The sequence below is a fragment of the Triturus cristatus genome, chromosome 4_1, assembly GCF_964204655.1.
Source record: "Triturus cristatus chromosome 4_1, aTriCri1.1, whole genome shotgun sequence".
NCBI classification, from domain to species: Eukaryota; Metazoa; Chordata; class Amphibia; order Caudata; family Salamandridae; genus Triturus; species Triturus cristatus.
Genome location: NC_140585.1, coordinates 202,596,589 through 202,620,740, shown reverse-complemented (window position 1 = coordinate 202,620,740; position 24,152 = coordinate 202,596,589). Strand labels below are relative to the sequence as shown.

The 24,152-nt window shown below is 42.1% G+C and overlaps 1 protein-coding gene across 3 annotated transcripts in view; it reads left to right on the top strand.

Annotated features, from left to right (window-relative positions):
- The window catches only part of LOC146854038 (galactose-specific lectin nattectin-like), a 167,673-nt gene that overhangs the window by 139,958 nt on the left and 3,563 nt on the right, over window positions 1–24,152 (top strand). For all 3 annotated transcript variants that reach the window (XM_085650485.1, XM_085650486.1, XM_085650484.1), the window contains exons 4-6: window positions 941–1,081; window positions 2,422–2,539; window positions 9,805–9,880. In XM_085650485.1, coding sequence (XP_085506611.1) covers window positions 941–1,081; window positions 2,422–2,539; window positions 9,805–9,880 — 335 coding nt within the window. The remainder of the gene's footprint in view (window positions 1–940; window positions 1,082–2,421; window positions 2,540–9,804; window positions 9,881–24,152) is intronic.

The window sequence follows — 24,152 nt, the reverse complement described above, 5'->3', positions numbered from 1 at the left end:
GAAGTCTTAGGTCATACCACAGAATCTATGTTGACCCATGACCAAAAACTGGTACCAAGGATGCAGCTATATCTGCTGCTGGGGCAATCGGGCTGCATGTCTCTCACCATGCATCACATTTTTCTGTCACAAAACATGATGTATTATTAATCAGATTATATGTATGAATAGCTCTGTAATATTTCTATTATTAGTTACATCAATAGCAAAACTAACAAATAATGTTGTTCTTTAAAGCAATTATGTCAAGGTGAAATGAAAAAGGTATTGGTATCATCATATCATCAATGATCTCAATAATTATGCTATTTAACATGTCATGAGTGATGTAATATACAAGCTCATAAGCAATGCACAGGGCTCAAGTGATGGTCAGTGCACGCAACATTAACTGGCATAGTAAAATTGATTTTAGGTGCATTATAGTAACTCTATCTATCTATCTATCTATCTATCTATCTATCTATCTATCTATCTATCTATCTATCTATCTATCTATCTATCTATCTATCTATCTATCTATCTATCTATCTATCTATCTATCTATAAAAATAGATCTCAAGATAGATAGACAGACAGACAGATAGATAGACAGACAGACAGACAGACAGACAGACAGACAGACAGACAGACAGACAGACAGACAGATAGATAGATAGATAGATAGATAGATAGATAGATAGATAGATAGATAGATAGATAGATAGATAGATAGATAGATAGATAGATAGATAGATAGATAGATAGATAGATAGATAGATAGATAGATAGATAGATAGATAGATAGATAGATAGATAGATAGATAGAATGATACATTAGTATTGTCATTCCACTGATTGTAAATCATTGTTACATTATCTGGGGGCTGGCTCATATTCATTTAAACTGACAAGAAACAAGTTAATACATTAATAACACTTTGTTTATTTTCAATTTAAGGCAGCATGCCTTGCCATCAATTCTCACCTAGCCTCTATCCATTCTTATGAGGAAAATTATTTTGTGTATACTTTGATGGGTAAACCTAGTGGCCCGACTTCCGAAGCACCTTACTGGATCGGCGCACATGACACAATCCAGGTGAGTGACTGATAATTAGAGTCAAACAGTATGTATTTCTGACATATTTTCCATCTCTACTTTCTGACACAATTTACACGTGTGCCCTTATTACAGGCTGAGATGCAATTCCAATGCATATAATAATTTCTCCGAATTACAAATTATGCGTTTAACCTCAATCCTATTCTTATAATAATCTTTCACGTTGTCCATGTGGTGGAGTCTCCCATCAATCTACCAAGCATATTCATTTTTTTAAACATTTTTATAAGCAGCAGAGGCACCGTATTTTAGTTCCTTTCCTTTACGCAGTAGGGTTGAACTGCACGGTAAGTATGTGTTAGACAACTGCTCGATAAACCCACGGTGTATTAAATAATGGCCTCTTTTCTTTGGGCAGCCTCGCTACGTAGGAAAGAACTTAATTAGGTTGATGAGGGAAATGTGTGAGTTCAATTAGTCTATGTAATCAGGTATGAGTTAACTAAATTAGGAAATTTTAATGTGCTCAATCAGTATTCCTGTGGTATATAATGTTTCATGTGATCCCTTTGCCCTGTTAATATCTGTGATGATGTTTACATGTTTGCTGATTTTGCTGCTAATGGATACATGATTTAGCACTTTGAAATTGCAGGTATTTATGTGCTAGAAATGATGGAGAGCTTTTAACTTTGAACGTATCCTGGTATTTGTTTGAAACAGTGGATGTACTGTTTTAGCTCTAATGTGTTAAGTTTTTACAAATGTTACTGTGTGACTTTTATGAGATGGACACATTGTGAATAAAGTTGGACTTGACTTGATGTGTTTGAAATGCTATGCTATTTTCTTTGCTGAGTATATTTTGACACAAAATCATGGTGAAATGTGCATACCAAATGCAAGTCAGAGCCAAATACTGCAGAGCAATTATTGGGGATTCTCTGATTCACATGCACCTGACAACTCACACTATGCCACCATCTGTCACACCATGTATGCTATCTTCATAAACTCATCAAAAATAAGGTAATGGATTGAATGCTTGAATAATCTCAGCCACTGGTAATCTCTCAGGCCACATCCCAATCCAGCGTTTTTTCCCACTATGTCACCTCAGTTTGACCCACCCATAATCAAATCAGTCTTGACCCTCCTCTACTGGAAAAAGTCCAGCCCCTACTGTCAGACGAGCTCCTCCCTGAACCGCAACACATGCAACCCTTTACCGGTTTAACACTTATCAGGGTCCAGGCAGGTTAGCTAGGTTCCAGTAGCAATTTCTTTTATTCCAAGCTCATGCATTTTAAGTGATTCTATGTTAATCTGTGACATGTGGTTTATTCATCACATTCATTTTCTATTTTTATCTGAAGGAAGGGAATTTCATGTTTACGGATGGATCTAAACTGAATGTTAACCTATTTGATTTTGGCCAGCCTGACAACTTTAACAACGATGAAGACTATGTCGGTACTTATTACTTCAGCAATGGTGAGTCGATTTTCATGAAACTAACCAGCCATTCATTCATTTTTGCCTGCACAGCTACAGAAAGAGCACTACATTTGCTTAAAGTGGGACTCTGAGAGACCAAACAACCTCAAGTTATAAACCTCCCTTCTAAACTCCAAATACTTTGTAGCGGCTGAAATATCTATATGGATGTATGCTGAACATTATCTGTGTATGTGTTTATTTGATACCTAATGTTGGATAGTTTGAATGTTTTAGGATCGAAAAATCATTCATCAAGGAATCCTCATTTTCTTTTGTTTGCATATAAGTTAAATGCTGATAATTATTTTCTCTGTAATTTATTCTACTTTGAACAGTAGTATTTATAATAGTTTTCTTAAAAATATACTATAGAAATATGGTTATGGTTGTGTTTCACTTTAACTTATCTGCCTTGCTCTGAAATGGTTTCTACTGTGTAGCACCAAGCCTGCCCAAGTGCCTTTGTTAATTCTCATGAGAACACCAATTGTGGTCACATCTTTTAAAGCACCATGCTGTCAAGCGCAATGTCCATTTTTTTCATTGAGAAAAGAAAAGTGGAACTAGTGGTGGATCTGATTTGAAGCAAAGACGCCAAACAAAAAAGGTTCCCTTGCTGATCATGAGACCTCAGTTTACCACCCCTCTGGATGCTCTTCTAGTATTATAATCCCTGGTAGTGAAATGAGGTAAGAACCCCACCAAATACAAAGACAAATAAGAATTAAGTACCTCAAAAACAAATAGCCAATTGGTAAGTGTGCTGGGGGTTGCACATTATATTGCAATGTTTGCCTGCTTGTTTAAATAGTCAAATGTAAGCCTAGTTACTGATTTGAGACTGTATCATATTGTTTTTTTTCTGGAAGGAAGATAGGCCTCAACAACTCATATTTCTTTGCCATCTGTTTAAAGTAAACTTATTTCTCTCTTTTTCGTTTCCTCTGATTTTTGTTTCTGCTGGGTATTGTATTTTCAGCTGAATACATATGTTTAACTTGTCATAGCCAAATGTTAACTATTGGCATTTTTTTTTATTCTATTGTTTTGCTATCATTACTGAGCCCACAGGCATGGCCAGACATAAATAAATGTTGGTAAGTAATGTATGTTATGCCTATCCTGAACATCATCAAACTCAGATCAAAATGTATCTCTTTGCCTACAGTGAAGGCTAAATATTCTGATATTCATGACAAAAATAATAATATTCAACATGAATGAAACTGCACGTCATTATATTTAAATCAATGTGAAGGGAGATAGAAGGAGCTGTGATCCATTCGGCTTCCAGCTAGTCATTCATAATCAAAAGGAATGGATCACTGGTACCTGTCACCAGGGTTCAGATGATTGTTTCCGAAATTAGATAAAAAAACCTCATTCACGTAGAGCTGTTCAGGGGCGGTATATCTTGATTCTCCGCCTTAATTTAGCTACGTGTCAGCATCATCATAGGGTTTTCTCTCATGCTTCCTCCGCCCGGAGGGAACCACTGGATGTTACAGTAGTGATTAGAGATAGAAAATTATATTGTAAAAAAGAATAGGTGAAGTGCTCTTGTGATGTGAAAAAAAAATTATATTTAAAAAATCCCTCTTGCTACCTGGTCCCAATTTTATTCAGTGCGGTGCAAGGGAAAAGGGTAAAATCTGGAAATGTGCAGATAGGGTACATAATGAGTCCACTGCACTTTTTTACTTGGTCGACATGTTTCAGCCCGTAGATTGCCCGGAGGGGTCAGGGGGCTTTCTTCAGGACCTCAGAAAGGAGTGTTTTGTGAAAGAGATGGTGAGTAACCAAATCCTAGGTAGAGGCTCGAGTATTACTCGATTCAACTCTGATAAGGATAATACCTAAAAGGAAAATGGGGGAGAAAGAAAGTAGACATACGGGTCCTCATTAGTCCTAGGGAGCCGCGGTCTTGGTATGATAAAACTATGTAGATTATACACAAGCAAATATAGATGGCAAATCTTTAAATACATTCTTTTTCATTTCTTTATGCAAGTGAGGATTCGAACGCACAGCAGGTGAGATGTTTCTAAAGTGGGGTCACCTTTAAGCACAAAGAGTGTAAAAAACATACTGTTCGTAACTGAACGATGATGGCGCGGCTGAGTTAGTTGAGCGCAAACAAACTTATTGTCATGTTATGCACATTCGTAAATCTTTGGGATGTGTGGTTAGTAACAATGAATCAAAAAATATATCGTTAAGGTAAATAGAGCCTTAAGGTGATCTAATATCATATTCAACGTATTTTAAAAGAAGGCGTATACGGACCAAGTCGTGACCCATGAGAAAAAGTGCAGACAGCATATTGCGCGTTAGTGATGTCGCTTATGCCGATGTTTTTCATGCGACCACAAATGAAAATCGTGCATAAAGAGTGGCAAAAAGCGTATTGCTGATTAACATGGCAGAAAAACAAGATGGAACAAATATGCGTACCTTCCGAAGCTTCAGTTCAAGGCTTCGCTGGGAGGGCAAGGGTGCGTATTTACTGTGGGGTAAATGACGGAACAATATTTAAGTAATGAAAGAATAAAGGGGGGAGTACAACGTTACGTGTCTTCTCCATTAGCTTCGGGTAGTTGCTTCTTCCTACCGCAATTCTGTAGCTGGCACGACTTGTGCTGACGCTGTCTTCCTGTTTCCAAGGAGGGCTTTGGGAGGCGGGGTTAAATGTCGGTTTGCGTTCCGAAGAAAGACTAGTAATGGGTGCATTTCAAAGGATATGTACTCAGGAGAGAAGAGTCTAAACAATTCCAAATTGGAGATCACAAAGGATAAAAATTTAAAATTAAACAGGTAATAAAAATAAAAACTCAAGTCTGCAGTAATTCCACTTTTATGTGCACTCGATGAGAATACGAGTTATGTCAGTTGTAACTAAAAAATCAAAAATCAGTCACCCATTGAAGGAGTGGTTGTTCGAAAAAATGTTAATCTGGACACCAAATGTAAAGACTGAATGATGGTCTGTGCTTGGTGTACTGCATGTGGAAACATTTGTTGTTCCCAAGGGGAAAGGTGGGGGAAGGTTAGGGATTGTAGAGTCATGATTGTATTTCGTTATGATATGATGTCAATTTTAGATACTCAGCCATGGAATATCATCGTTAAGTCCCTTTTGGTTGGTCTTGAGACGGTGCACCCATCTTTGTTCCTTTTCAAAGAGTAACTTCTCTGCCTTAGATGATGTTGAGGTCAAGGTTTCAAGTATAATCCATTTAAGGTCATTCAGAGTATGTGGGTCATCGATATAGTGACTGCTCATTTTCGTTGTTTCTCTTTTGCACTTAACATTGCTCCTGTGTTCGCAAATTCTTGTCTTGACTTTGCGACAAGTCATGCCAATGTATCTAAGATTACATGGGCAGGTAATCATATAGATAGCATTGGTCGTATTACAGTTCATGTGTTGTCTCATTGTCCAGGTCAATTTAGGTGTTAGTTCAATGGTTTTAGTAATTTCTGTCAGATTACAAATAGAGCAATGTCCACATGGGAAATGACCGACCACTGGGGGTAGAGCCCATAGGGTATTGAGAGCTGGACTGGACCTGGTTTCAGGTGGCCGTGTATGGACCAACATGTCTTTGTAGTTTCTAGTTCTTCCATTGGCGAACAGAGGTTTTGGCCAATCCAGCGAGCCAGATGTTAATATGCGCCAGTTTTTGTTGATGATCTTCTTGACCGTGTTACTAACAATACTGTATGTAGTAACACAGGTCAGTTTGTCGGGTGTTGTGGTCTTAGGTGTTGTGTCTAGAAGGTTCTCTCTAGGTTGGTGTCTAGCCCTATTTTTGCATTTGTTGATTATTCTGTCAGGATAATCACGTTTGGAAAGTTTGGTACAGAGGTCTTGAGCTTGTCTTTTATATTCTTTGAGTTCACTGCAGTTCCGTTCTAAACACAGGAACTGACTGTATGGCAGGTTTTCTCTCAGAGGACGGGGATGAAAATTATTATAAGAAAGAAGACTGTTTTTGGCAGTTGGTTTGAAAAAAGTTTTGGTTTTGATGATGTTGTTTTCTACATAGATATTCAGGTCCAGGAAGTCTGGTTGTTCTCTATTAGCATTATAAGTGAACTTAAGACATTGATCTTGCGTATTCATATTATAAAGTGTTTAGTGTTTTTAGTTTTAAGTGATCTAAGCGCCAACTGGGGATATCTAGTTCACATGTGACAGGTTAAAGGTCAAAGGCTAAGGCCGACCGCAATGGAGTGTGGTTTGGAAACAAGAAATGTATTGGGCCCTATCAATGCTTACCTTTCAGAGTTAAAAAAATTCTGAAAGAAAAAGTTCTTAGAGGCAAGGCTGCATGAGATGTCCAGGAGATCAACAAAATAGTGATTTTCCACATGCACACCTGGTGATGCAACTTCTCTACCAATTGTATTAAAGGTTCGTGCTGCTGTGAACTTGTGGGCCTACCTAACAGCCCTGTGTCCTGAATAACTCCAAAGAGGAGAAACGGAAACCTCCGTTCCTGACACCCAGCGCACTGCTATAGTCCCTAAGGTTTCTATTTAAGAATAACACAATAATAAACTGTATACAATTACATGTGAATAAGCGTTAAACACAAAAGTAATTGCTGAACAAATTTTGGTCAGTGATTATTTTTTATAATCACATTAACGGAAACAATAATTTCAACAATGTGGATTTACAAAATACAAAAATGAGTATATTCAAAATACAACCCAAAAGCAAATGTCCTGTTTGACAATTCTTGGAATCAAACCTAATGCATTTCGGGTTACAAAAAACCCTTCTTCAGGGGAAAACGTTTCAAAGTAACATGATATGATGAGGGGCCTACTGTCGTAAGGAGGTTGTCATTTGGCGAAGCTGAAGTGAAGATTTCTACATTCCAACTTAGTTGCTGAAATGGACGAGGCAGAGGGCTGTATCCGAAAACAGTTCCAGGAGGTCAAAATTCCCTTTGGTGAAAGACTACTGAAACTGATTTTCTGCTGCATAGAACAACATAGCAGGATCAGCCACAAAGTCAAATCGACTGGCAATGCGAGTTGTCGCTCACATCGACTGATGCGGAGAGCCTTGGAAATCATTTATAAATGGTTCACATAGATTGATGATGTGAGCCTTTGAATCCCCTCCAAATTAAAAGTGGGTAAGTGTCATGTCCTTGACACATCTCTGTGAGAGCGTAGTTTTATGAATTTATTTAAAGACCCTCATAAACAAGGACTTTAAGGTTTAAGGTTATTAACACCTATACATACTTGGTTGTTGGCAGCCATTTATATTATATTACACCTTTTTATGACTTAACCAAATTGTACCTTTCCTGGGTAAGTCTCTTTTCCCCGATCCAGAATGTGAGTGCATTTGGGTATTATTTAGCTGTTTGTTCTCCCTGCTACTTAGGAACCCCTTGTTTTGGCTGAATTTACAGTGGTGACTTGTATGTTATTGGGGCATTTATTTTTTGAGACACTGTTCTGAAACATAGCTTCTCCATGCACATCTCATTTCTACAGTGGTGTATAATTTGTCTGCACCATCAGGATGTTATGTATTGTGTACTCATTTTATGTTTATGGACAGTTTTCGGAGCCCTCCTCCAGAGAATTCACTAATTTCTAAAATAGATTATAGTTATTAAATTTTAGCAGATCTATGATTTGCGAATCCATTCAAAATGCAAATTTTCAACATTCACTACATGATCACTACCTAATGGGTGTTTCCCATCCTTCGGCTTGATGATGATCCAGTAGAAATAACTGTAGAGGGTCTGAATATAGATATGATAATAATGTACTGTGTTTATGTGATTTAGCAGCCTGCGAATACCTTTGCAGAAAAAAAGGAAAAAAGAGGTACTCGGTGTGGTGTGAATGAAAGTAGATGGAATGAATGTGAAGAACAGCATGTGTGTTAACAAAGAATGTGATTTTACTATTTTTCAGCTCTTTTTGTTCTGAGTCCTGAGGAGAACCCTTAAGGACACCTGGAAGGGTTCAAAACGTGTTGACAGTTTTTCTTTGACAAACAAGTGTTTTGTGCAGAATATACCACCACAGTATATGAATTAATCTATTTTGAGCTCAGTAGGGTCACTGTGAGTGGAATGTCCATGTAAAAGAAAGAAAACATCTAATATTTTTTGTGGATGGCACTTTACAAGCTTTACAAATATTATTCCTGTATTGTTTAATCTAAATCTTTAATTGTACAGAACCAAAGAGACAAACAAAGAAATGATTGGTGTTTTGTTGGTATTGCAATATTTATTGTAATTGTGATTTGTTCAGTGTTGCACGTTTTGTAAGTGAATTTATCTCTGTGTATTGTAAGTTCATTGATTTTTGATGAGTATTGATGAAAATAATGGTTTCACAAAACAACTTGAAAAATATTGTCTGAATAAATTTAAAGGATAATAGTAATTCAAGTGTGTGAGCTTTAAGATGAATGATTGATTGAAAGATTATTAGTATTGGCATTTGTTCTGTTGATTACATAGTATATTTGTCCTAGTCCTACTGATTATGGGCCAAACCCTTGATAGGTTTAAGAACTTTCTAAATCTAGCATTTTCATAATTGTAATGACAAATCCGACTTTACCATTAAAGAGGGTGTATCATTAAATATCTTTACCTGCTCCCAATTAGAAATTACAGCTTATTAAATATAATAGGAAATCCCCAAAAATATAACCTATGGGAGGGGTAGGCCTCAAACAAGTGTAAAACAAATATAGTATTTTGCAATTGGCGAACATGTAAATGTTTTGTTTCGATTGATATTTAACTACCAAACATTATAATAAGTAAATGCTTTTCATCATATTGCTATTATTGCATTTTCTATTAACTTGCTGATGCTGAAAATGTAAACAAATAGTATTAAATAAAAATATAGGCATGTATTCAGTATAATATTATAATGCACCAAAGGGATATTTGCTGAACTTTGTATTATCATCTCCTGAAAGCTTGAGAATAGTACAAGGAGAAAAAGATGGTTTACTCACTAACATTATAGTCTAGAAGACTGATACCTACTGAAATCTACCCAAACCCAATAAACAATGACATATTTGACTGAGCTCATCCATTAAAGCCTTATTGTATATCTCTATCTGTTGAAAGCTCTTCATATATATTGGAAATAAATATGGAAAATGTTTAAAGACAGTACTTTAGTGAAGGATTATGAGGAAAATATAACAGAAACAATGAGACAACACTATTTTCTCTCTGCTCCAGGACACATTAAGTGGAATGATTACGGTCTGAAAGGAACTTTTCTCCATTACGTCTGTAAATATTGCCTCAGTAATCGGTAAGACTCCATTATTCATACATTATTTAAAATATTATAAATTAATTTTAAACTTTTTGCTGTGTGCTACAGTCATGGATGTATCCATGAATAAACAAAGGTTAAAGTAACCCTATAGTTAGGACAAATTCAGAAATTATAGTTAGCAGCACTAGCAATAACTTGCGCCTCGGAAATGTACTGCATATGACCTCACATATAACATCATTCATCACATGTTCAATGAGATCATTTATGTCATCACTAATCGCAAATTACATTAAAGGCTGTTGTCAGAGCCACCATATTCCAACATTATGTGATTGTTTTATGTGATTGTTTCATGGTGTTAATCCCTTTCTTTAGGGATACTGACATGTGTAAGACTCTTGCAAAAACAGGTGAACCCAAACACCTACCCTTACTTGTATATTACTCCAGCTCTTGCAAGAGTCTCACGAGCCCATACATTTAACCTATATTGCATGCATAATAGCTGAGTATCGTAGGGTATGTATATTAGACTCTGGAAACAAAGAAGCCTCTCCACTGGAACCTCTCTCTTGATAAAGATTTTCTCCACCCCCTATGTTCTTTTTTTCAATTCCAAAAGACTCAGTTAAAATAGTTTTGGACAGGAATTTACACTTTCCTACATTGCAGTACTTATAACTTATTGTCCCATTAGTAGGGTGTGGGGGAAACATGGCCTCTCCAATGAAAGCTTTTTACAGTATAACAACAGGGCATAGTAGGGTTTGAGTAGAGGCTGAGTTCTCACTCACAGAACTCCTACGGCCAATAACTGTGCATAGTAGACTATGTGGTGGGACTGGCCTCCCCTCTGAGACCTTCCATCAAGGTGACTGTTAGAAATGGGATTTCTGGTTGGCTAGGGCTTGCGCCAAAGCCAGGCAGAAACCACCACTCTAGTCAGGGCTGGGGAGTTACACGCCAAAGATAACCCCTGCTCACCCCCTTGGTAGCTTGGCACGAGCAGTCAGGCTTATCCCGGAGGCGATGTGTAAAGCGTTTGCGTGCTCACCCAGCAACAACACCCAAGGCCCACCACAAAGGAAACTCCACACAAGGTATTATATAAAAATAACCTTTATATTATACCAAAACACATTAGATAAAAACACACACTCTACAATGTGCCAACAGGCTCGGGCAGAATTTACAAGGGATTATATGTACAGGGGACAGGGCTGCATGGACCACTGTCAGGAATTAGCACTCTTAGAACTTAGCACTTAGAACATAGGATATAAAATTATTGTAGCACAAAATAACACATGTAGCACACAACCAGTAACTACTGGTATCAGGTAAGTACCACCTACGCAACCCTAACCACCTTAGGAAAATATTGTGCAGGGAACCAGGACCTCACTAGCACCACCTGTACTAGGAGAAAACAACCACCTAAGTATCACAATACCTGTAGGGGTCTAAGCACATTACACATGATGCATCGCAACACATTCAGAGGTGTAGGGAAAGAAAACACATGATGCATAAAAACACATTCAGCGGTGTAGAACAAGGAAGACACATGATGCATAAAATACATTCAGTGGTGTAAGAACAAGGCACATGACGCATAAAAACACATTCAGAGGTGCAGGTTAAGAACAATAGCGCAAAACTCACATTCGCCACCACCTGTGGCAGTCTCTAGGCCAACTGGCCTTATAGGGGCTAGGGCGCCCAGCAGTGTCAGGGCCAGACTGCGCAGACTGCGCAGGCCAATGTGCACAGGGGCACAACCTAAACGTGGCAGCTGCCCACTAAGTGCTGGGCAGCTGTAGGGACTGAGGCCTGGGCACCTCTTGGCCCTTAGAACAATTATGGCCTACGTTGGAGCCTCGCTGGGCTCTGCAACTAATATGCCTCCGTGGAGCCTCGTGGGCTCGAGAAGAAGGAAGTCTCCCAACACGTTGGAGTCCTGCTCAGGGACTCAAGAGAGCAAGGCCCCCGTAGTTGGAGTGCCTCAATTGGCTCTAACCAAACAAGGCTGCGTAGGTTGGAGCCCTCTAGGCTCTTCAAAACTATGCCCCAACCGTTGGAGCGGCCCGCTGTCTTCCGGGGCCGCTCTGAACACCAAAAGAACTGCCCCCGTATGTGTGGGAGCCTCGTGGGTTCTCTACACAAATAATTTGCCCCCAACAAGATCCAATTGGAGCCCCACTCACCGGGACTCCTGCCGCTGCATGCGGGTTCTTCCCCCTGCTCTTCTCTCTCCAGGACCGGCTGCACTTTGCACGCAGCACGGGGCTTCCCTCGTAGGTGGGAGCCTCGCGCTGCCCTTGCACTTTCCCCGGCTCTTCTTGGTGCTCCACGGGGCTCTCCCTCGCTTCCGGGGGCCCCGGGTGCCGACGCTGGCTTCAGGCTTCCTCACCGTCCAGTGCGGGGTGGGCTCCCGCCTGGATTCTTCATTTCACGGAGCAGCGTCTCCACAGCTTTTCCTCCCGGGCCAACAACGCGGGTGAGGGCTTCCGGACTCCGGTTAGGCCCCGACCATGTCACAGGCCAGTTTGCCTGACTTCCTGATCGGCCGCGGCTCGGGCCGCTGCGGTGATTATTTCGTCGGGCGCAATGCGGAGTGGGCACCCGCTCAATTAAAGATCCAGGAAGCGGGGTGGGCACCTGCAGATTAAATATACACGAATATGCAGGGTGGGCTCCTGCTCGATAATTAAAAAGGAGCACCACAATGCGGGGTGGGCACCCGCTTTGAAGATGGCAAAATAGCAGGGAATCCCTACGTCGGGGTTCCCTCGCTAATAATTGCAGCGCCGCGCTGCTGGCCACAAATAAAGTGCTCCCAGCGCTATAGGTGAAAAAAAAGCGCTTTCCGGCGCTTTAGGGGAGAAAGAAGGTCCTCAGATGCAGGGGGGCAAAGACTTGGCCCAGGGGCCAGCTCACAGGGCCCTCCAGCAGGGAGGCAGTCCCCAGTGGCTGTCTCTCCTGGCGCCCAGCAGCAGCAGCAGGCCCCCCTCAAATTAGGATCAGCAAGAGAACCGATTCTGTGGGGACACAGCCCCATTTTTATACATAGCTTTCCTTTGTCTCAAGGTGCAGGGAAGGGGCGAACCAGTTACAACTGGTTCCTGAGCACTTTGTTTTGCTCAGCCCCTCTCCCTATTCAGAGTGCATGCCAGGGTCATCAGTCGCACCACAGGGGGCGGAGCCATCATTGTGTGGGGAAAACCCAGCCCTATTAAGGACCCAGGTGTACTCCTCCCACCCATCTAGGTGCTGATCTCCCTATTTACCACTGGGTGACTCCTCCTGACTCTGGGGATTCCCTAGCCCGTCACATGACCTCAGCCAGCCAATCACGCGACAGGCAGTCACTGCACATTTTACACTAATATGCCAACTCCTAGAAGTGGCACTTCCGCACATGACATAATCACGCATCATACATCATTGCGAAGCATTCAATCACACGAGTCCGCACATACCAAACTCGAGCCTGCACACCCCATGCATCAGGAACTACCAGGGACGCATACATTCCCCATGCATTCCTAAGGGAGGGCAGGCCTATCTCACCAAATGCACTCAGAGTGCACACGCACTTTACTCTGGGACACAGGGAAAGTGCGCAGAAACCAAAAATCACCATCACCAAGTCACCAATAAAAGCAAAAAGTTTAGGGGTGAACCTGCCAGAAGGGCCAAGTCCAACAGTGACCAATGTTTAGAGTATAGTGTAAGGAGATACTACCTCTCCACTCACATCTTTCCCCAGGCATAGCAGTATTCACAGTAGGGTGTAGAAAGTACTCACCTCATATGTAAGATCTCTCTATTGCATAGCAAGTATTCGAAATACTGGGCTCTCCACCGAAAACTCTCCCCAAGGCAATACCCATCTATATTAGCTTGTGGTAATGGATTTGCCTATCCAATGGCACCTCTCTCAAGAATGACACTCATACAGAGTAGTGTGTACAGAAGTATTGTCTTCTCTACTAACACCTATCTCCAGGACAATATGGATGTGGAATATGGTGTGGGTAATATGTGGCCTCTCTGCTGACATCTTTTCCTAGAACAACAGGGATACACAGTGCTGTCTGTAAAGGGAATGGTCTGCCCTGTAAAGCATCTCCCCATAGTGAGAGGTGCCTGTAGTAGTCTATGAGAAAAACATATATCTCAGCTCATACATCTTCCCATGCTGACAGGTACACATAGTAAGCTGTGGGGACAAACTAACTTTTTTGCTGCCATATCTCTCTTGTATGATAAGTCTGCATAGTAGAATGTAGGGAGATTATTGAGCCTCTCCTGTGACCTGTCTCTTGGATGATGGGTGTGCGAATTTGGGTGTGAAAGGGTGCTTATTTCTGATCACAGCTCTGCCCAATATGACAGATGTACAAGGGTGGTGTGGGAAGAAATTATCTCTATACTGGGAAGTCTATCTTACATACCAGCTATGGAGGCTAGGGTATGGATACACACTGCCCTGTCAAGTCAGATATCTCCTCAGACTAAAACATGTGCAAAGCTGACTGTGGTTAGAGACTGCTCTCTCTGCTCATGCCTTTCTTTATGGTCATGAATGTCCAAAGTAGAGAATAAAATTAAGTTGCCTCTCTGCTGAGAACTGTCTCTTGGACAACTGGTGTGCATGTTTGAAGGAGTTGCACACTCAGCTCTCACTCAAACATCTCCCCTTGAGGACAGGAATGTATAGTAGGGCGTAGCCAGAGATATACCTTTCCGCTAAAACTTCTCTCCAAAGTCACAACCCACACAAGCACATATAGTAAGACTGCAGAGGAACTCCTCTCTCCACTATCATATCTGCAACAGCGTATAGCAGTATGATGAAGCCTCTGTGTCAAGCCCTCTCTTGTATGAGGGATCTCTATATGACAGTACAGACACACCCTGTTCTCTATACTGAGATTCACTGATGCAAGACAAGTCAACATACTAGGATATTCAAATAAATTACTTCTCCATTACCATCTCTCTGTAGTATAAAAGCTGTGCATAGTACAGTATAGATGTATACAAGCAGGAGCATCTGAATATGGAACTGGTAGTTTTTATCTACATTAAAAAACTGTTATAATATTCATTCAATAACAACTATTAAGTAAACAAATCAGTAGTAACTTTAAAAGATTTTTATCACAACATAATTGAATGACATAAAAAAACTCAAACAACTCTGTAAATAAACAATTTAAACAACAGTAAAACCAACAAAACAATCTGCTTCAATAATTTATGCTGTCTTCATCAGCAGCTTGGTGTAGTTGCAGCACCTCAAACACCTCATCCTGCCAAATAATCTTTGGTATGGCATTTTTTCTAATATGAGGTGAGATGGTGAAAAAGCCCCAGCAAACTTTTTCATGCTTTTTAAAAGGAGTTCACCAAGGATAGCTTGGACTGAGTTAGCTTGAGCCGTTGAACTCAAGAACCCTTTGTGTGCATCCACATCTTTTTAACCTGGATACACTGTGCCTGCTCAGGTACTTCCTGCTGAACAACACAATAATCCAACTACACTTAATTAGTAGGCCTGGGCTAAATTTCCGTTCCGCTCGCGGAAATTGCAATAATTTGACATTTTCGCGTTCCAAGGAGAGCGCGAAAATGTCAAAATTTCCGCATTCCTCAGCTTAGCGATAATTTGTTTCTTGCTTGCGCTGTAAAATAATACATTCTCGCGCGCGCGCGATCGCCTTACCTGAATCCCCGCGTTCGCAGACAAGTTTTCCTGATCCGGTCACGTTCTCCACAAGATGTTGGATTGTTGGTAGCCATTTGCGCTGTCTCGCGACAGTTCGCGCCCGCAGCAATGTCATTAGTCGCGCGATCACGTCTTTCTTCTCGCGATCATGCACCGCGAGAAGAGTGAAAACAAGAAGGCCGCGCCCGCGAGCAACCGCATGGGTAAGTTGGTGAGCCGCGACCACGCAGAAAATACCCCAAACAGGCATGAAAAAAACTTCCACATTTTCGCGATATTTCCGGTTGTGTGCCATAATTTTGAACATTTTCGCAATAATTTGTGAAAGTCGCTTTCGCAAATTCCGCCCACCCCTATTAATTAGGCTCTATTTCTGCTGCTTATGCAAGAAGATCATTTTTAATTCAGGACATGTTGACCTGCACAGGACAAGGTTGGCAATAAGAACATAATAACTTATCCGATTAATCGTTTTTTTTCCTGATTTTACACAGCTATTCTTTCCTGTTTCTTCAAAAACGAACAACTTTTCTTTGTGTGCACCTTGCAATTTTTGGCATGGTATGTTTCTTTTTCAAAAATCTGTGTATACCATTTCTTTCCAACAAAGAGACAACATAACAAGAAAAGTAAAACTTACATACTAGTCAATAATTCATAACAGTGATTTATTACTATATTCTCTTAACTTTTCTATATCTTTCACTCACAATCACATATTTATATCTAGCATACCCTAACTTGTTATTCCTTTCTCCTGATTTTATAACATGCAATCAATCCTGGTTCACAAAAAGTTTAGAAATTGACACATTCCTCTTGACAAATCTTTCCTAACAGTGATCATGATGGGTTACTCTACAAATAGCAATATCTCCACTCAAACATCTCATAGGAATAAGATATGTATACAGTAAGATTCATAAAACACTAGGGCTTATATTAACAGATTGCAGATTCTTTGTAATATAATTCGAGAAACACTGTCTCTTTTACTTACAACTACACACATATTGAACAGTTCATTTTTAACACAGTGTGCAATACGTGCTGCTAACTCTCTACATTCTAATTTCTACTTCTTAAAAGATATATTTAGAAATCTACACCTCTAAAAATAGCTTTTCACTCAGTAAACCTTGTGTAAAATCTTTAACAACAGTAGTGTACTTATTGTCACTTCTCAATAAATGTCATAAAATATATTATTAAATACCTACACTTGGAGCTCTTTCTTAAATACAGCTGTAAACACCAGTCTCTTTCAGTTCCAAATTAGTTAACATCTGCCGAGTACAACTCAAACAGGCTTCCTTCTCCTTCAAAGTACCAAGGACACTCCAAGCTATCTCTGCCTCTGCAGCCTATCACATCACAGCATTTCTTCAACTATGTAATTAGAATATTACTATTGGTTCCCCCAGGCCCTTCATTTTCTGCATCTCCCCATACAATCTCGCAAGACTCTTTGAGGACCGTAAAACACCTAGTGGGATACCTAGTAATTTTCTGTGTGAGTCTCATGAGACGCTTGCAACATTGAACGAACCTCATGCAGCAAGTTACACTCCCTGAAGCTGGCATTCTACTTTTGGAAGACTCTTGCGAGAATGCAACAGTACTGTAGGGAAATAGTAGTATATAGAAGGGAATAACCTCTCCAATGGAAACCCTGTCTGGCATAATGAGTGAGCTTACAAGAGTGTGAGGAGGAACTACCCTTTTCTTTCAAACTACTTTCACTCGAAAGACAGGTATGCATAGAAGGGTGTGTGTAGGGACTGGCTTCTCCACTGAGATCATTCCCTTGGATCACGGGTGTGCATAGTAGAGTGTAGGTAGGAAGTGGCCTCTCCTTTGAGACATCTTTATCAGATGATGGATGTGCATGGTAGTGTGTGTGGATGGACTTGCCTCTCGTTAGAAAACTCTCTGTCAGATGACGGGTGTGCACAGTAGGGTTATGGGGAGCAAGTGGCCACTCCTTTAAGACCTCTCAAATAATCGGTGTGCATAGTATGGTGTGAGGAGGGAATGGATTCTTCACTGAGTTGTCTCTCTTGAAAAACATGTGTGAATAGTAAGGTGTGGGAAGTGACACATCTTTCATTTCAGGCCCCTGTCTCAAATGACGGCTGTGCACAGTAGTGAAAAGGGAATAACTGGCCCCTTCTTTCTGACCCTTGTCTTATATGATGGATTTCCATAGTAGGGTACAGGGAAGAACTGGCCTCTCATTTCAGACCCCTATGTCAGATGGCGGGTGTGCTTAGTAGGGTGCTGGAAGGACTGACCTCTCTTTTGAGACCTCTCTTTCAGATGACGTGTGTGGATAGTAGAGTGTGGGGATGGACTGGCATATCTTTTCAGGCTTCTCTCTCAAATGACGAGTGTGCATGGTAGAGTATATGGTGAGTAACTTGCCTCTCTCAAATGACAGATGGCCCTAATCAATAATGTCAGTGTAAATATTGCAGTGATGTCATAGAAGATGTCATGAGTGATGTGATAAGTGGGGTAATTAGCAGTGCATGGCAAGGGAATGAGTTATAGTCACTTGAAATTATTGTAACCATAACTGATGAATTTCAGTGTTTTTTTTAATATTACAATGTTACTTTGTTACTGAACATTTCACCTAACTTTAAAGTTAATTTACCTTTGTTTCTTCCATTACATTTTTAGTTTTTTTAATGTAAAGCTATATTTTTTTACCATATGTAAATCCAAAACCCGCGGCCTGACTCTACAGCCAACCTCTTGCATGCATCAAAACCCACACTGGGGGGCTGGTCACAGCCCTGCAGGCCAACCCCCTGTGGCCAACCCTACTAAAGGCAGCCAACCCCACACTGTGCAGAGCATTTGGTCATATTAAACAGGGGTTGGCCAGAGGATCTGGCCTGTGGCCAGTCTCTGCAACCATCCCTTGAAGGGAGCTAACCCCATGCTGTGCATGACCTTCCACCAGGTGTGGTGGGGGTGGCCCCAGGGCTGTCCCTAGGAACCTCATCCCCTGGTGTCCTTTTTGTAAGGTGGGTGGGGTGCTTGGAACTCCTTCCTGAACCTCATTAGGCACTGTGGACTGCAACTCATGGGGCCCTATGTACTTTAAAAGGAAATGGGACCACATTGCCCCCCTATCTAAGTCAAGCCTGGCCCTGGGGACCAGGGCTGTTTTTTATTTTAAGCATTTCACCAAAGGTTAAAGTAATGTTATAGTTTAGTGAAATGTTCAGACCCCCTTGGAACCCCAGGCCTTTTTTTAAGTAGAGGAGGGCCCTGTGCCCTCATTCCCTGAGCATTATTAGGCCCTAGGGACTGCATATACCAGGGCCTTTTTTACTAAAAAGGGAGGGCTGTGCGCCCCCCTCCATGACCCTTTTGGGCCCAGGAGACCCCAAACCCAGAGGCCCTACACTCTATTCAAAGGGGGTGCTCTGGAACAGTCCAAAAGTCTGCTACCAGTTGGAAGGAGCATTTTCAAGCTGAGATATGAGTTTTTATCTGCACCCATTTGGCTGGAGTTTAAAAAAAGCTCCTGCCAAGTGGACACAAGTTTTCCGACCGTTGTAGGTCGGGGATAGGCCTGGGCGAAATTTCCGTTCCGCTCGCGGAAATTGCGATAATTTGGCATTTTCGCGTTCCGCGGTAAGCGCGATAATGTCAAAATTATCGCCTACCGCAGCTTGGCGATAATTTGTTTCTTGCTCGCGCTGTAAAATAATACATTCTTGCGAGCGCGCGATCGCCTTACCTAAATCCCTGCGTTCGCCGACAAGTTTTCCCGATCCGGTCGCGTTCTCCACAAGATGTTGGATTGTTGGTAGCCATTTGCGCTGTCTCGCGACAGTTCGCGCCCGCAGTGACGTCATGCGTCGCGCGATCACGTCTTTCTCCTCGCGATCATGCACCGCGAGAAGAGTGAAAACAAGATGGCTGTGCCCGCGAGCAACCTCATGGGTAAGTTGGCGACCCGCGATCACGCAAAAAATACCGCGAACATGCGGGGAAAAACTTCCGCATCCTCGCGATATTTTTCGCGTGTTGGCGATAATTTTGAACATTATCGCGATAATTTGCGATAGTTAATATCGCAAATTCCGCCCACCCCTAGTCGGGGATCAGCTGCGTCCTCGGGTGGACTCCCGTGGAGGACATAAGATGTAAAATGACCCCACGGATGAGGTCCTTGGGGCCTTTTGAGGCTCAAGGAGGAAGCTGCATGTCCCCTTCCAAGGAAAAAATAATTTGAGCCCTTGGGACCCCATTCCAGGCCTTGGGATATGGGACCAAATGCGCCCCCTCCCCCCAAAAAATTAAATATTGCTGTCCCAACGTCCCCCTCCCACCACGGAAATGTTTAAAAAGAAGCACAGGTGATGTGTTTCTTCAAAAAAGAAATGCTGGGGATTCATGCATTCTCCACAAATTCACAGTAAACAAATATTTTGAAAGTTTCAGGCCCATTCCGAGCCCCTCTGGGACCCCACTACCTGGCCCCTGGGTGTCATGCTAATCCTAATCTGCCCCCTTATGATTCGGTTTACCTGTTTTATTACGCAAAACAAATCCCAAGTCATAAGATGGCTGCCACCATTTGCTGATTAGGCTGGTGGCAACCAATCAAATCTCACTTTGAGATCAGTCTGCTCTGTGGATAATCTGCAATGTGAAATATACAATTTAGTTTTTAACCTAAACTTCTCCAAAACTACTGAACGGATGTACACCAAAACACACTTTTTCTGGACCAAGTGTTTTTTGTCAAATCAGGTGTAAATCAGTTGGGGCTGTAGCATGTCTAAATTTACAACAGTAAAATGACTAGGGCCCCCCCTTTTTCTCGGCCCCTGCTTGACTGACCACCCCATACTCTGTATATTTCATGCTGTGGAGGATCCGCGGACCTGGGAGATGTCCACCTGGGATTTGATTGGCTGCCAACACAACAAAAATGATGAGGCTTGCAGTCATCTTAGCAGTTGTGACTCAGTCCTGAATCCCAAAAAAAACATAGGGGCAGGGTAGGATACAATAACACCCAGGCCTGGTGGTGAAGTCCCAGACAGACCCCAGCTGGGGCCAAAAATAAGAATCCTCAGCATAATGTAACCCAAAAATGTGCAGACTCCTGTTATTGTAAAAAAATACCCATTGGCGTGGGCAAGAGACCGGGGGAGGGGGGGTGCATTTTCTATTTAGGGGGAGGGAGTTCATGGCCTCCCCCCAAGTTTCTAAGAGGCCGTGTGGACCCACTCCTCAGCCCCAAAAAGGTCCTGGGGACCCCACTCCCGAGGCCAGCTCTCACCAGGGATAGAATTGGTATTTTTAAATCTCCCAATAAGCAGAATCAAGCAGGCATTCCCTACCTGCATCAGCAGGGTAGGAGCAGACTTCTAGTGGATTGCACTCTTGGGGGCAGGGAAACAGATATTGCTCCCACCCTGAGGGAGCATGCAAAGACAGCAGCTCTGGCCAGGTGAGAGCAATGTTGTATCCCACACCATATGGCTAGTTGGCTGGGGCCACAGGGTACCAGGGCCTTTCTCATGGCCCCCAACATGCTACTTGATGGGTTCCCCTGGTGAGCACAGGGACACCCACTGACAATTAAATCAGGCCATGGGGGATGGGATCCTCAGGGCCAAAAAAGGCGTATTGCAGCCCACCTCCTCATTAATATGTTAATTGGCCCTTGGGGATGGGGTCCAGGGGGCCTATTAACACTCAGGGAGCGAGGCTGGGTGGCTGCTTCCCCTTTTTTATGATGTTCACTCTCTATGGGCACGCGGATTGGGTTGTGTGCCCCTATAACCTTAAAGAATCTCGGGGTTGGGGTCCTCGGGCCCCTTGTAACTTGGTATGGAGAGGCATGTGACAAAGTGGCCTGTGAGGAGGACCACATCCCTTTCAACTTAAAAATAATCACTCAGGAAAGGGGGTTCCCAGTGACCAAAGTTGCATGGGCGAGAGGTCCACACACCCCCCTCAACTTAAAATTAAGTCTTCTAGGAAAGGGGTTCCCAGTGCTCAAAATGGCATGGGGAGAGGAATGGTAATGGCCTGGCCATGCTTAAAGTGATGTTGGCTACTTGCTGTGGTTTGAACACACGGCCTGACCACAAACCAGGCCCACCAGCCAACCCCCTGCTGCTCTCAAGCCCGTTCACAGGGTCGTGTTGGCTGACTGCAGAGGGTTAGACACAGGTCCAGGAAGCAGGCCATGCCCTGTGGCTATTCCTCCAGCAGCGCTTTACACATAGTAACAGAAATATTACTTCGCATTCAAAACCCCAAGAAATTTACTGAAAAAAAATGAAGGTTAAAGTAACGTTATAGTTAGGTAATGATTTGAGTGGAAATGTAACATTTTAAACTCTCTGGTAACTCTAACTCATGCCCTGGGGTAACTATAATGTGTCCCACAAGATACCTCACTCATAACATCTTCTATGACACCATTGATAATATCGCTGCACATCATTGATGTGAAAACTGTGCATGGCGGGGGCACGAAGAATGTGGACCCTGCCACCATTAATTCTGGAGTCACTTGCTTAGCTCTTATGTCCAGCACTCTGCAACTTAGCTCAAGGGCCATTCTCCTCTCCTTCATGGCTAGCCTCTTTCCTCCAAGGTACTTTCGGTCCCTGCCTTTTCTCTTGCCAAGGCTCTCTCAGCCTCAGCTTTCTGCTTTCTGGCCTCCATGGCCAGTTTATTCTCTATATCTTAAGCTGGGTTATCTGCAGCCTAAACTCCCTCTCTGCCTTCCTGTCTAACAACTCCTCTGGGGACAAGCTTGTACAGACACAGTGCCTCTATTCTGGGAGGAAGTTCTTAGGCAGGGACCGAGTCATCTCCCTATGCTTGGTGCTACATTTCAGGACCTGTGTCCAAGTCTTCCATTTGCTCTTCTACCTCATATTTATCATCCTCTGCCTTAGCTAGTGATGGGTGAATTTCCACCCAAGCACTCAACACCTTTTGTAGCTCCAACCTTCTGGTGGTGCTCTTGGCTGGAAGTCCCCTCTCCTGCCAGAACTCATTAAGTTCAGCCTTGGTGTGTGCATCCAGGTTGGCAAGGTCAAAATCAATTCTGACAGGTGTGATTCTAGGCACAAATGTCAGGTAGAGTAAGGCTAAATTTGGAAAAAGCATAAGGCTAATCAAGAAAAGTGTAAAGAACTTGAAACGGTCTCAGAATACCTGTGCTCAACCCGCCAGTAGCATGCCACAAAGCAGTCAAGTTTAACTTAGAGAATAAGTGTAAACAATTTATACAGCCCTTTATACAGGAATATCACACCAATTTTTCAAAAATAGATCAAAATGTTATAAATAATTTAAGACCAAACCAACACAAATCCAATCAGTAGAGCCAGATGTATGCAATTTTAGAGGTTTCGGTAAAATTAGCACCAAACAGTACAAAGCGACAACTGTGGATGGCCTTGCATGAGGATCCTGCTTTTTAAATACCCTGCACCCTGCCCTATGGGCTGTTTAGGGCCTACACTAGGTCTGTCGTATATGTATTAGAAAAAGGAAGGTTTAAGCCTTGCAAAAGGTTTATTTTGTCAGATGGAAATGGAAATGGCAGGTTGAAATTGCATACATAGGCTGAAATTAAAGACCTAAGACATGTTTAAAGGGATAAACAAGATAGTGTAAAAGCTCGTGGTGCAAGCCCACTAGTAGCACTTAATTTACAGGCCCTGATACATGATGTTCCACTTTACTAGGGGCTTATAGGTACATTAAATGTGCCAATTGGATGTAAGACAATTTTGCCATGTTTAATGAGAGAGAGCACAAGCACTTTATCACTGGTTAGCAGTGGTAAACTGCGCAGAGTCCTAAACTCAGCAAAAACAAAGTCAGCACAACAGGAGGATTGAAGGCAGGAAGTTAGTGGGAAGCAATGGCAAGTATGTCAGGTCCAACACTAAGTTGGGATTTTCCTTAAACTTGCACCCTTCATTTAGCACTATTTTTAGTGTGCAGAATGCCCCCCCACATCCAAAGTGGACACAAGGATGGACACAAGGATGCATTTTGCCCTAAGAAACACAAATAGTGAGCACAAGTGGCCACTCTCTAAACGTGCTCTTGCAGTAGGATTTGTTTCTTCTAAATGAGTCTTAGCTATGCAGAGAGGAGTAATCACATCATTATTGGTAATTCCACAACAGAGAGTACCAAAATAGAAATTACTCTAATTACTCCGGTGTAATCGAAATTCTGCCCAAGCCTTCCCCTTTGTGCAACTGCCTCTGCAGGCCCTAGGGGCTGCTCTTGCAGGTAATGGTGTGTATTTGCCTCAGACTAGACCTGTATAGAAGGAAGAAGTGAGGCACTGAGCTGTCATTGCCCTCTCTCCAAGGTCAGCAGTCATCCTTCGTCTTGCACTAATTGGTTTTCAACAAAAGATATTTGTAATCACCTGAGAGAGCCCTAAAGATAGTAGCATTAAAAGGAATCAAGAACTGCCCTTTGGATACATATATTCTGAAGTCATCGGCCACTATTTCAAAACCTATGCATATTTAACTCAGGAGCATT